Below are 12396 nucleotides of genomic sequence, written 5' to 3'. Positions count from 1 at the left end.
CGGTGACCTCACTGCGGTCAGATTCCATCGTAACGTCTGTGTGACAGGCAGCACGGCCGGGCCCACGGTTAGGAAGTGGTCGAAGATGCAGGACAAGATGGGGAAAAACTAAAGCAGGAAACTCACTCCTCCAGCCTTACTTAGCCTCGTTCATCTGGCAGGTTCTTCAACGTGAACTTTGGTTAATGGGGTATTTCATCAAATGATCGTATTTAGATTGCAAAGGCACAAATTTAAATTTGGGGCCTTCCAAGAATTCTAGGAAAAGGCCTCTTTCTTCTTTTAGTCATAGAATGAATAAGCTCAGAGACATGTAATTATGCAGCCGGAGGTAAGTGAAGATACTGTCCTCCTGTAAACGCCCCTGGTCCCAAGCCTTGCAGGGGTGGTGTGTCGCACTGCCTGTTTACTTCTCCACCAGCTCTTACGCTGTGCAGGCACTGTTGTAACCTCACGTACTGATCCGTGTAAGCCCCGAGACATCATTTGCCCCCTTGTGTTTCGCTGTGTTGCAGGCGAGGTTTGATCATGGGGGTCTGGAATTCCCACACGTCTGTGGGCAACATTCTGGGGTCCTTGATCGCTGGCTACTGGGTGTCCACGTGCTGGGGCCTGTCCTTCGTCGTGCCTGGGGCCATCGTGGCAGCCATGGGGATAGTGTGCTTTCTCTTTCTCATTGAACGTAAGTACCGGTGGGTGATGACCTCTCCCCGGGAGGGCTCTGCGGGGTTGCGGGGGGTGCGGCGAGTTTAGGAGAAGAGGCTGCTACTGCTTCATCCCAGGCGGGGATGGGGTTGTCCGGCTCTCCTTTTGCCAGGAAGACTTCCTTCTTAGGTATAGGCTTCCCTGATGAGCCGTTGCTCTCCTGGTCTTGCTGGATTTTCTGCTGTTTCCTGATTTCTGGAGTAACCAGTGTTGACACTCCTCCCGCCCTGTCCTCTGGCCCCACGGCACTGGGCATGCGTGGTCTTCTGCCACGCTGCTCGCTGCCCAGCCCACGTGGCTGCACCTGCTCACGCCAGTCCTGCTGCCACAAACTGAAATGGGCCTCACCAGCTTGTTTGCCTTCTGATAAGATATAGCCTTGTCAATGTTTTCAAACCATGACATGACTTAAGATCATATACCTTAATTAGGTAGTGTTGTACCAGAAAATCCAAGCCTTTGTTCCATCCTAGACTCAATCCCAGGCTTTTGTTTTGACTGAATTTTCAATTAATTTTTTGAATAGAAATCGGCAGGACGAGCATTGCTAACAATTACACTAATGATAGAGAAGCAGGTACTGCTTTAGCTGGTACCGTCAGGGTGCTCTAGGCCCACGAGCTATTCTGATGCGTTGTATTTCGCGTTTGCCTCTTTGATTTGTCTTAAAGCAAAATGAGATCGTGTGGCACTAGATGGCTCCCACTGTCAGCTCCCAGGTAGGGATGCTCCAGAGTCAGATGACCTCATCCCTGGGAAGCGCTAACTGTAGCTTCAGCTTTGTGTTCGGAGTTGCCGGTTTTATCTTCCAAAAGGTTAAGGCGCTGTGAAGTCTCTCACTCTTTTTGCTTGTTGCTAATGCTAACCTTTTCATTTTTAAAATAACCGCCATTTAGTGGAGCACACGTGAGGTTCTCAGGCCAGCGTTGTGCTGTCAGTGAAGAAGGAAGCCAAGGTTAGATGAGGAATCAGACGCCCCCCTCCCCTGGGTGTGAGCAGAGGGCACGGGGTTGCTCAGCTTCCATCTTCACCGTTTTCTCCAGGGGCCCAGTAAGCTTTTAGCAACATCTCGAAATGGCCCAAACAAGTGAATTGTTAAACAGATGGGGGCGCGGGGGGCGGGGGGAGGGTGGGTATTGTGACTTCATTGCCGACATGCCGACCTGTGGCACCAACTGTCGCTTGTGTGTCACCGGAGTTCCAGGAAGGATCATCGTGTCACCTGGACTCTCCAGGGGCTGCTTCCACACTGTCACCTGGACAAGGATGCGCTTCCTCTATGTTAGTGCAGGGACACCCCCCAACCCCGCCCCTGCGTGCCTTCGGCCCGAGGTCGAGAGTCCACGGTGGCTTTTATTCTCTTCCTCAACTGATAAAGGGGCGGCTCTGGGGAAAGGGGCGGAGTGACAAGGAGCGGAGGGCATGGCAGTGGACGGGAACTTGTTTGCTGGCCCGGCCGGGGCTCTCAGCGCCAACACCATTCAGCTCAGTCATCCTGGGCGGGGCAGGATTTCCAGGAACACGGAAGCCCTGGTTTGGTCGTTTATAATAAAATGAGAGCATCCTCGCACTGAGCCGCCGCTCCTGTAGCTTCCAAGGGGGCGCGAGGCTGGGGGGCTCTCCTGGAGCTGCTTTCCACCGCTGACCATTCTCTCACCCCCTCTCCTGTTTCCATGGTGACCGTGGGGCTCTGCCTCCCTCCCTCCCAACCCCGCCCCCGCCCCCGCCCCGCCCCGGCCCACTCTGGAATGAGATGCACTCGCTCAGCTTCCCCCAGGCCCGTAAGGTGTTCCTGGGAGAGGTACTGGTACTGACTCGGGACAGATGAGCACTCGTGCCCCCTCCTTGGCCTGTGCGGAGGCGGCCCCAGCGGGCACTGAGGACGGACGGGGCCCTGGGGGGCCACGGGCCGCCGGGAGGGCACTGTGGGCTGAAGTCCGGGCCACAGAGGCCGTTCTCCCCTCCTCCCTCAGCCCATCGCATTCCCCTGGGCCGTGTTGGTTCTTTTCACCTGGAGTCTTAGCCTTTAGCTGTTAGTTGTCCAAGGTAAACATGGTCAGGGTTGTGCAGGATCGTCCGTTGAGTTCCGTGCCCCCGTTCTTCATGAGGCCGCCAAAGATTTCCTCCCACTGGGCCTCCTTTCCTGCCCTCACCCCTGCGCTTCCCTCCCGCTGTCCCCATGGCTGGGGCAGGGCTGTCTGGTGTCCCGCGAGCATCGCTCAGTCACCTGGTCCTCGCTCTCTCCGCCGTGGGCCGGTCACCTGTCACCGGGACTGGCCGGCTTTGTCCGACTGCCCGCGGCTGCTGCTTTCCTTGCCTGGCCTCCACCCAGCTCACCAGGGCCCAGCTTGTGCGGCCGGGGGCACCTTCCGGACTTGGCGTTTCTCCACCTTCTCGCTGAACGTCTTCCTCTTGAGCTCGGGCTCTGGAGGCACTGCTCTGCGCACACGACTTGGACAGGACGCCCGCCGACCGTGCCTCTGACACTTCCCCCTGGGGGCAGCTCCTGCAGCCGGCCTCACGGGAGGAGGCGTTTCTGTGGCCCCCTAACCCTCCCACGCTGGGACCCGGCACCCAGGGCCCCATGTCCACGAGAGTCTCAGCGAACCGAGAGAAGCCGGTTCGCAGTCTCGGACACCCTTACTCCTCCTTGCGCAGCCCGAGCCGGGCCCTTGTGAACAAGGCCTCTCCTCCTGGGCCCGACGTCGCCTGTCAGCCTGAGTCCACCGCAGGCACAGGCCTGTTGCTCTAACAGAGACCCTCCACGGCGGAACGAGAATCAGACCGCCGGGCCCTCTCTGCTGAGAGTATTGGTACCTGTACTCCCCTTGGTAACAAGGAGGTGGTGTCCGTATGAGTGATGATGAAAGCCAGCTGCAAGCAGTGACCAGCAAGTCCTGTGTCCAAGGGCAGAACACTGCAGAGAGGAGAGACCGGATCCACGTGCATGTCGGTGGCTTACTTCTGCTCCCTCCCGGTCCCTAATCCCCTACTGCAGGGTGGGCGGGAAAGCCCCAGGAGCGCCCCTTCTCGTGACCAGCAGCTGGGGACCGGCTTGGCCCTGTTCCCCCTTCCTGCCGGGGCTGGGCCCAAGGGACAGGGCACCTCATCCACAGGCCCCTCCAGGACTGCCTGGGAAGCTGCCCTCAGATGTGTCCCAGTCAAGGGTCACTGGTACTAATGTCCTGCAGGGTGAAAGCCCAGGAAAAGCCATGTCCTGGGGACCAGCCACACCCCATCGAGACTGACCCTGGGGCTCACAGCACAGCTGGGGAAAGCCACGGGCTGGGGAACTGCTGATGTCACTGCACATCCCCAGGGCCATCGGGACCATCAGGGCTCCCCAGGCCCACCCTCCACAGAGGGCAGCGGGGAGGAGCCTCCAGCCCAGGAGCACATGTGGTCCAGGGGCCCCTCCGCGGTGTCACCCTCTGCATCTCGCGGGAGGGAACGCCGCTGTGGGAAGTTTAAAGCCCTGTGGCTCGGTTTGTGTTTCAGGGCGGTTAAACTGTCTCACCAAAAATTATAAAAGAAGACCCGGGTTCTGGGTGATGGGGAAGGAGCAAAGCTGTTAAAAGACAGCTGTCTAGATTCTCAAGGAGTGGAGTTTGCTTGCCAGGGCTACTCGTGGCCCTAAGCCCGGCTTTCCTTCCCGGGTCACACCAGCGTGATCTTAAAGTAGAAGATGAAAAAAGCCTCGCTTCTGGTTCTGTTCACTTCCACATGTCCTTCCCTCTGTCGACAAAAAGTTAAGCAGTGGATCTAAGAAAAAAATGGGACACTTTATTCAAGCCAAATTTGAGGATTGTAACCCAGGAAGAGCATCTCAGAAAGCTCTGAGGACTGTTCTGCCCATTAGAAGTCAAGACACGGTTATGTAAGGTTTTTGAGACAGAGGGATTATTGACAGTTTACATAATCCAGGTCTAAGTGGCATCGTGGTGGGTCATGTGGTCCCTTACAGGATCAGTAAGGAAAGTTATCTTTAAGGAGTTGTCCTGTGGATGCTGGGAGAATGTTGCTCCTCTAGGCTGCACAGGTATTCCTGCTCATGGGGGAGGTTTGCTTGATGCCTCATGTGGATACATGGTGCACGGTGCGGGGGCAGAGGACGCCAAAGGGCAGAGAAGCATTTTGATGTGTACGTGTTTCTTGTCCTGCCGTAAAACGTGAATTTTATTTCACACCTCCTTGCATTTAGGTAAAAGGCATTTTGTTCTATTTCAAGGTAGATGTTCTGTGCCCGCTAATTTTCCTTCTAGTTAATTCCATAACATTAAATGACTCATCCCAAACGTTATTCAGAACCCCGCTACTCTGATCTGCTGGTCATGTTTTTCTAGTTCCTTCTGATACTTATGTCCTTTACATGTACCTTACACGGCTCGTCACCATAGTGTATTTAAGGTCTGTTTATTTTTATTTGTAAACTATTTTCCATATTGTAAAGCAGCCTTCATATTCGTGACGATTTGCATTTGTCGGTGCTGGTTTCGTACTCTCCCGGCTTCAGGGCGTGGGGATCAGGCAGTCACGGGGCCCGAGTGAGGGAAGGGGCGCTTGTGGGTTCTTGCGGGGGTGGCTGAGCTGCGCCCTCACCCCACCAAACGTGCTGCCTCGTGCATTGTCTTTTTTCTGAAATTGTTGCTAATGTAGTAAAAGCATCAGAGGGTGCCTTGCTTTGGTTTACGTTCTCGTGTCGGAGGAAGCAGCCAGCCCTGGTTCACCCTGTTCCGTGTTTGGTGTTTCAGATCCGAAGGACGTCGCCTGCTCTTCCTCCCCGGCCATGGTAAGGACGTGCTCCCTGTTTCTCGTGTCTTCAGTGTGCTGTGATGATGACTGTCGCCAGCCTGGCCCTGTCTGTCCTGTCAGTGGGTAGCAAAGTATGGACAGAGGTCCTGCCCTCAAAATACAGGCAGTTTTAGAAAAAGATTAATCATAATGATAACAACCAAAACCAGACGAGAAGCTTGGTGCGGTCTGGGTTAGGGACTCAGAGAGCAACCGGGAGCTGGGGACCGGCCGGGCCTCACGAGGAGCGGGGACATCATACTTTTCCTGGGCGGGTGTGACTACAGGCTGACGCAAAGCTAAGCTGGCTGAGGTCACTTGAACCTGGCGTCCACACCTGGCAGGTGGCCCGTTAGGACCGCCCAGCACCAGGACCACGTTCCCTGGGTCATTGTCACTGCTCACCGCCCCTGACCTGCTCACGCCCAGCTGGTGAGCGACGTCTTCGCGGCCCTGGAAGGGCGCTTGCCCCGCCGGCGTCCGCAGAGGTCTCTGCCTACCCCCAGGTAACTGTAACTCTGGGAGCTGCCCAGGCCAGCTCCCCGCCCCTGGCCTTCGGCTTGCCCTCTCTCCTCTGTCGCTCCCAGCAGAGGTGTCGCGCTCGCACCCGGTTTCCTGCTTAACCTTAGAGTAGACCCCCCGAGTCGTGCTCCCTGACTTCCCTCTCCCGGCTCCCCTCCTGTCCTCTGGCCTCCACCGCTCTGCCAAAGCCACCCGCCAGGGCCCCCAGCAGCACGGTCTGGCCACATGTGGTCAGCGCTCTGGCCTCACCCCTGACCTGTCACCAGCGTGTGATGCGGTGGTCTCCTGCCTCCATGAAATGCTCCCTTTGGGGGCTTGTAACACGCTCTCCTGCTTCTCTGGTAACATGCAGAGCGCTTTGCTGGCCCTACTCTGCCAGACCCCCAAACGTGGGAGCCCCCCGGCCCGGTCCTTGGCCCCTTCTCCCCTCGTTCCTGCTCTCGCCGTAGGAGATCCTGTGCAGGCCTGGGGCTTTCAGCATCCTCACGGCACCTCTGTGTGCGTTGGTGTGCAGTCCCCAGCATGGTCCTCTGCCCTGAGCTCCGTGGTCATAGGACACACTGCCCACCCGACATCCCCACAGAGGCCTCTGGGTGTCTTCCCAGACTTAACACGACCAGAATGTTCTCTTTATTTCACCCCATAAACTTGCTAGGCCCCTGGCATTCCCCGTGTCAGTCAGAGAACCGCTGTCCGCCTGTTGGACAGGCTGGATCCAGAGGACTCGTCCCAACTCCTCCTTCCATCAGCCCCGTGGCCCATCCATCACCAGGCCCGCCAGCTCTGTGTGTGTGTGTGTGTGTGTGTGTGTGTGTGTGTGTGCGCGCGCGCGCACGTGCACGTGTGTATGGAGTCATCCTTGTGCACAGCTTCAGACGTACGGGAAAGCATACCTGTGCTAGAGGCGTTCCTGCACTTGTGTGTGTGACCTGGGGCCCAAGCTGTGTCATCTTCCCCCGCTGAATCCTCCCTGACAGCTCACTGAGCCTCCCCAGGGTGCATGGGGCAGGGTGGCCCACGGAGCTGGGGTTCCTCTTCCTCTTTCTTCCTCTCAGGGGTCAGTCAGAAGGAGAGATTGGACTGATTTCTGGGGGCGTTTCATCAGCTTCTGCCACAGCCCCGAAGTTCTCTTTCCCACAGGAACTCTCCTCACTTCCTGTGGGGCCCTGGAGAGACCGGTGTCACAGGGCCTTCTCGAGGGGCCCCAGGGCCTGGGGAAGTGAGGGCAGGCTGGGCTGGTTCTCTGTCTGCTCTGTCCCTTTGCACCTCCCCCTTATCATAAGCAGAGCTTCTGTGCAAAGCCGGATGCACTTGCAAGACATCTCACAGGCGCTGACTTCTAAGTAGAGCCGTGTCCTGGGGATTTCTCATCTGAAAGTGTTATTTTCAGCATCAAGTTCTTCTCCTTCCCAGTTCTTTAAAGTTTTCATTATGGAAATTTTAAAACACGTAAAAAGGTAAAAAGAATAGTATCATGAACCCGCATGTGCCCATCACCCTACCAGTCTTATTTCATCAGTACCCCTTCTAATACTCCCTCCGTCTCCTCATGATTTATTTTGTAAGCAAATACCAATCGTCATATTATTTTGTCTCCAACTATTTCAGTATATGTTTCTAAACTCTAAGGACTCTTTTATTAAAAACAAACAAGCATCAAAAAACATTACTGGGGCTTCCCTGGTGGCGCAGTGGTTGAGAGGCTGCCTGCCGATGCAGGGGACACGGGTTCGTGCCCCGGTCCGGGAAGATCCCACATGCCGTGGAGCGGCTGGGCCCGTGAGCCATGGCCACTGAGCCTGCACGTCCAGAGCCTGTGCTCTGCAACGGGAGAGGCCACAACAGTGAGAGGCCCACGTACCGCAAAAAAAAAAAAAAAGATTACTATACCATTAGCACACCTAGAGACCAACAGTAAAGAATAGAAAAAAAAAAAAATAGAGATAATCAATTAAGCCTGACAACTGAAAAAACACACAACCTAAAAGTTGTGAGTAATGTTTATTCAGGGACCTTACTGAGGACTGTAGCCCAGGAGACAGCCTCTCCGTAGCTCTGAGGAACTGTTCCAAAGAGGTAAGGTAGGAGCCAGGATATACGGGAGCTTTTGCTGGAAAAAAAGCCATGTAGTCAGACATCGAAAGATTACTGTTAATCACAAAAAACAGACATCTCAAGTTAATGATTTTATTGCTTGTCTCTGTATGGGAAGATGCAGGGGTCTGGGCTCATTGAAATTATTCCTTAGATATGCATCTTAAGGATCTAGGGCCAGTATCCAGTTTCTCTCCTTCCTGAATTCCCCTCAGGGCACACAGTTGGGAGGGGCTGAGGTGGGGACTGCAGTGGCTGATAGCTTGGTGGCAGCAACATTCTTTGTTTACTGAAACGGCAGACCACATTTTTTGTCCACAAGCCAAAATTTGTTCTTCGAAAAGATCAACAAAATTGACAATCCTTTAGACTGACCAGGAAAAAAAGATTCAAATTACCAAACTCTGGAATGAGAGAGGGGACGTTACTGCCAACTTCACAGAAAGAAAAAGAATTATAAAGGAATACTATGAACAAGTGTATGGTAACAAGTTAGATAACTTAGAATAAATGGGAAAATTCCTAGAAAGATGTAAACTACCAAAACTGACTCAAGAGATAGAAAATCTGAATACACCTATAACAAGGAAAGAAACTGAATTATTAATTTAAAAATTGACTGCAAAGAAAATCCCAGGACTAGATGGCTTCATTGGTGAATTCTATCAGACACTTAAAGAAAAATTAGCACCAACTATTCACAAACTCTTCCAAAAAATAAGAGAACACTCCCCATTCACTCTCTGAGGTATTATCCTGATAACGTAAGGAGACATCACAAGAAAACTAGAGACCAAGCTCTCTTATGAATGTACATGCAAAACACAACAAAATACGAATCCAGCAACGTATAAAAAGGATTAAATATCACAATCAAATGGGATGTATTCCAGGAATATATAGTTGGTTTAGCATCTGAAAATCAATTAATGTAATACTCCACACGAATAGAATACAGGACAAAAACCATAGGGTCCTTTCAGTAGAAGCAGAAAAAGCATTCGACAAAATCCAACACCCCTTCGTAATGAAACACTCAACAAACTAGGAATAGAAAGGAACTGCCTCAACCAGATAAAGACTATTAAAAGCCACCGCTAACGTCATACTTAATGGTGAAAGCTTGGATGCTTTCCCCGTAACGTCAGGCACAAGACAAAAGATACCTGCTCTCACCATTTCTACTTAACGTTGTACAGGAGGTTCTAGCCAGAGCATTAGGCAAGAAAGTGAAATAAAAGACATGCAGATTGGACAAGAAGAAGTAAATGTGTCTCTTTTTGCAGATGACATGATCTTGTATATAGAAAATCCCAAGGAATCCACCAAAAACCTATTCGAGCTAATTAAAAAATTAGCAAGGTTGCAGGATACAAGATCAGTATATAAAAATCAATTCTATTTCTATACATTAGCCATGAACAATCCAAAAATGAAAATAAAAAAACTTCATTAACAGCAGCATCAAAAGGAATAAAATACTCAGGAATAAATTTAACCAAGGAAGTACAAGACTGATACACTGCAAAATACAAAACATTGTTGAAAGAAGTTAAAGAAGACCTAAATAAACGAACAGGCACCCTGTGTTCACTGACAGGAAGATTTAATACTGTCAAGATGGCAGTGTTGCCCAAAATTGATCTACGGATTCAGTGTAATCTATATCAAAACCCCAGCTGGCTTCTTGGCAGAAATTGACAAGCCGATCCTTGATTTCATATGAAAATTTAAGGAATCCAGAGAGGCCAAAGGAATCCTGAAAAAGAACAAAGTTCCCAATTTCAAAACTTATTACAAAGCTGCAGTATTCAAGACTCTGTATTCCTATCGTAAGGGCAGACATACAGATCAATGGAATAGAACTGAATTCAGAAATTAAACCCTCATACTTATGGTCAGTTTTTTGACAAGGCGCTAGGACCATTCAGTGGGGAAAGGATAATCTTTTTAACATGTGGTGCTGGGACAGCTGGGTATCCACAGGCAAAGAGTGAATTGGGAACTGTTTGTCACGGCGTACGCAACATTTAAATGCATCAAAGACCTAAATGTGAGAGCTAAAACTATAAAACTCCTAGAAGAAAATATAGGAGGACATCTTCATGACCTTGGATTAAGCAAAGCCTTCTTAGATATGACACCAAAAGCACAAGGGGTGGAAGGAAAAATAGATAAATTGGACTTCACTGAATTTAAAACTTTTATGCTTCAAAGGGTACCATCAAGAAAGTGAAAATACAACCCAAAGAATGGGAGACAATATGTGCAAATCATATATCTGAGGAAAGACTTGTAACTAGAATGCATAAAGAACACTTAGAACTCGGTAATAAAAAGACAAGCTAGTTTAAAAAGGGGCAAAGGATCTGAAGAGACATTTTGCCAGAGAAGATAAATAAATGGCCAGTAAGCACATGAAAAGGTGTTTAGCATCATTGGCCATCAGGGAAGTGTATCAAAATCACAATGAGATACCACTTCAGACCCACTAAGATGGCTAGAATCAAAAAGAGATAATAATAAACCGGAACCCTCATGCACTGCTGGCGGGGCTGTTAAAATGGTGCAACCACTTTGGAAAACAGTCTGGCAATTCCTCAAAAGGTTAAGCATAGAGTCACCATATGACCCAGCAATTTCACTCCTCGGTATATCCAAGAGAAATTAAAACATACGTTCATTGTACAGACACACACACACGCACACACACACACCCCCGTGGCCCCAGTGGTCGAGCTCTGTCTTGTCCGGCAAGCCATGCTCTCCTTCTATATGGAGGGTGTTTTCTTCCTTCTGAATCGATCTGCTGTTGTAGGAAGGGACTCTGTTTTTCACTGGTTAGAGGAAAAGTCGTTTAGAAATGTCAAAGCCGTTAAGGAGAGTTAAGTTGCCTTCATCGGCAGTTTTACGTTTCTTTATTCCTCGGTCTTGGATTATTCTTCAGGAAAGGATTTGATTTTCACCCTCCGTTATCTGAGGGTCTGGAGCCTTGAGATTAAACTGATTAGCCTTTGTTTTGTTTTAATCATTTGTCTTATTTTCCCTTGATAGCATTTTTGTGAAGATATTTCGTGTCCTTGCTGCAGTGAGTTTAGGTGTAATTTCTGTCCATTGATTCGGTAATTGCTCTAATTACATTTTTTTCCTCCCAGCATCCAAAAAGCTACGAGAACGGCACGCACAGAGTTCGGCTGCAGAAGCAAGCGCTAACCGAGGAGAGGAACAAACCTCTGGTGAGTTGCACGTGAGGCCGCTTGGCAGGAAGGCAGAGTCCTGCCTCAGCGACATCTGTCACAGACATCCAGGGGCTTGTATTTCTTCAGTTTGCCTTTGTTAGTTTGTGAATCCAATTTGTAAGCGATTCATTCATCCGACAGCTGTCTGCAGCATTCAGGGCTGCAGCACCGGTGCCATGGACATCAGTCCCAGTGTCCTGTGGAACTCACATCCTGGGGTGGGACGAGTGTGGGGTAGAGAGAAAACTAGCAGCAGACAGAGCCACCCAGAGGACTGAGCAGGCACTAATTCAGGCCTGGTGTTGGGAGCTTCCCGAAGCTGGTGGCTTTGCGTGGAGCTGTCAAGGAGGTGAGGAGTGAGTCTGCACACACGTGGCCCAAGGGGGTTTCAGGTGGAGAGAGCGTAGGTGGTCTGGGAATAATAAGAGTGACCCGAAGGCAACATAGGAAGTCGACTTCCAGCCCTCCGCCCCTCCACTGCCCCTCTGTTATACAGAAGGGGAAGCTGAGGCACGGAGATGCTCAGTTCCCTGCCTGGTCCCCTTCACAAGTGGGGAGGCCAGGATGCAGTCCAGGGCTCTTCCCCAGCGCTGGGCTCACCCTACCCTCTCCTTTCAAGATGCAGTCAGCCTCCGTATCCACAGATGCGAACCCGCCCATGCAAGGGCTGACTGTACTAGGCCATTGTACGTGAGGGACTTGAGCCAGATTTTGGTCTCCGCGGGGGATCCCTGGGACCAACCCCCTACAGATCCCGGGTACCAAGGGATGACTGTCCTTCCAAGAAATTCCTCCCATTGCTTCTGCCTAGCTGACCACATGGAGCCGCAAGGGCATTTTAGGTTTGGTTTTAATTCTTGAAAGTATAAGATATCCTCTTTTCCTTTTAAATCAGTTAGCTTAAAGGATAAATGTACTAAACAGACTTCTTACTTTTTTTTCTTTAGTGCCCAAGGAAGTTATTTCTGGTGGTTGAAATAATGGAAGAGGGGAAAATGGTGTCTCATACATCTTGGTTCTTAGATCTTAGTGAAATTCAACTGAA

The 12396-nt window shown here is 51.0% G+C and overlaps 1 protein-coding gene across 10 annotated transcripts in view; it reads left to right on the top strand.

Moving 5' to 3' along the window:
* The window catches only part of SLC37A1 (solute carrier family 37 member 1), a 67765-nt gene that overhangs the window by 30284 nt on the left and 25085 nt on the right, over nucleotides 1–12396 (top strand). For all 10 annotated transcript variants that reach the window (XR_003792340.1, XR_003792337.1, XR_003792342.1 and 7 more), the window contains 3 exons: nucleotides 516–682; nucleotides 5457–5494; nucleotides 11268–11348. Coding sequence is in view for 4 of the 10 variants with exons in the window: in XM_029214452.1 (XP_029070285.1) it covers nucleotides 516–682; nucleotides 5457–5494; nucleotides 11268–11348 (286 nt within the window). In the remaining 6 variants the exon portion in view is untranslated. The remainder of the gene's footprint in view (nucleotides 1–515; nucleotides 683–5456; nucleotides 5495–11267; nucleotides 11349–12396) is intronic.

This window comes from Monodon monoceros, unplaced genomic scaffold, assembly GCF_005190385.1.
Source record: "Monodon monoceros isolate NGI ecotype Baffin Bay Population unplaced genomic scaffold, NGI_Narwhal_1 Super_Scaffold_11, whole genome shotgun sequence".
NCBI classification, from domain to species: Eukaryota; Metazoa; Chordata; class Mammalia; order Artiodactyla; family Monodontidae; genus Monodon; species Monodon monoceros.
Note: the sequence above shows the minus strand (reverse complement) of the source record. Positions and strands in the feature narration are given on the sequence as shown.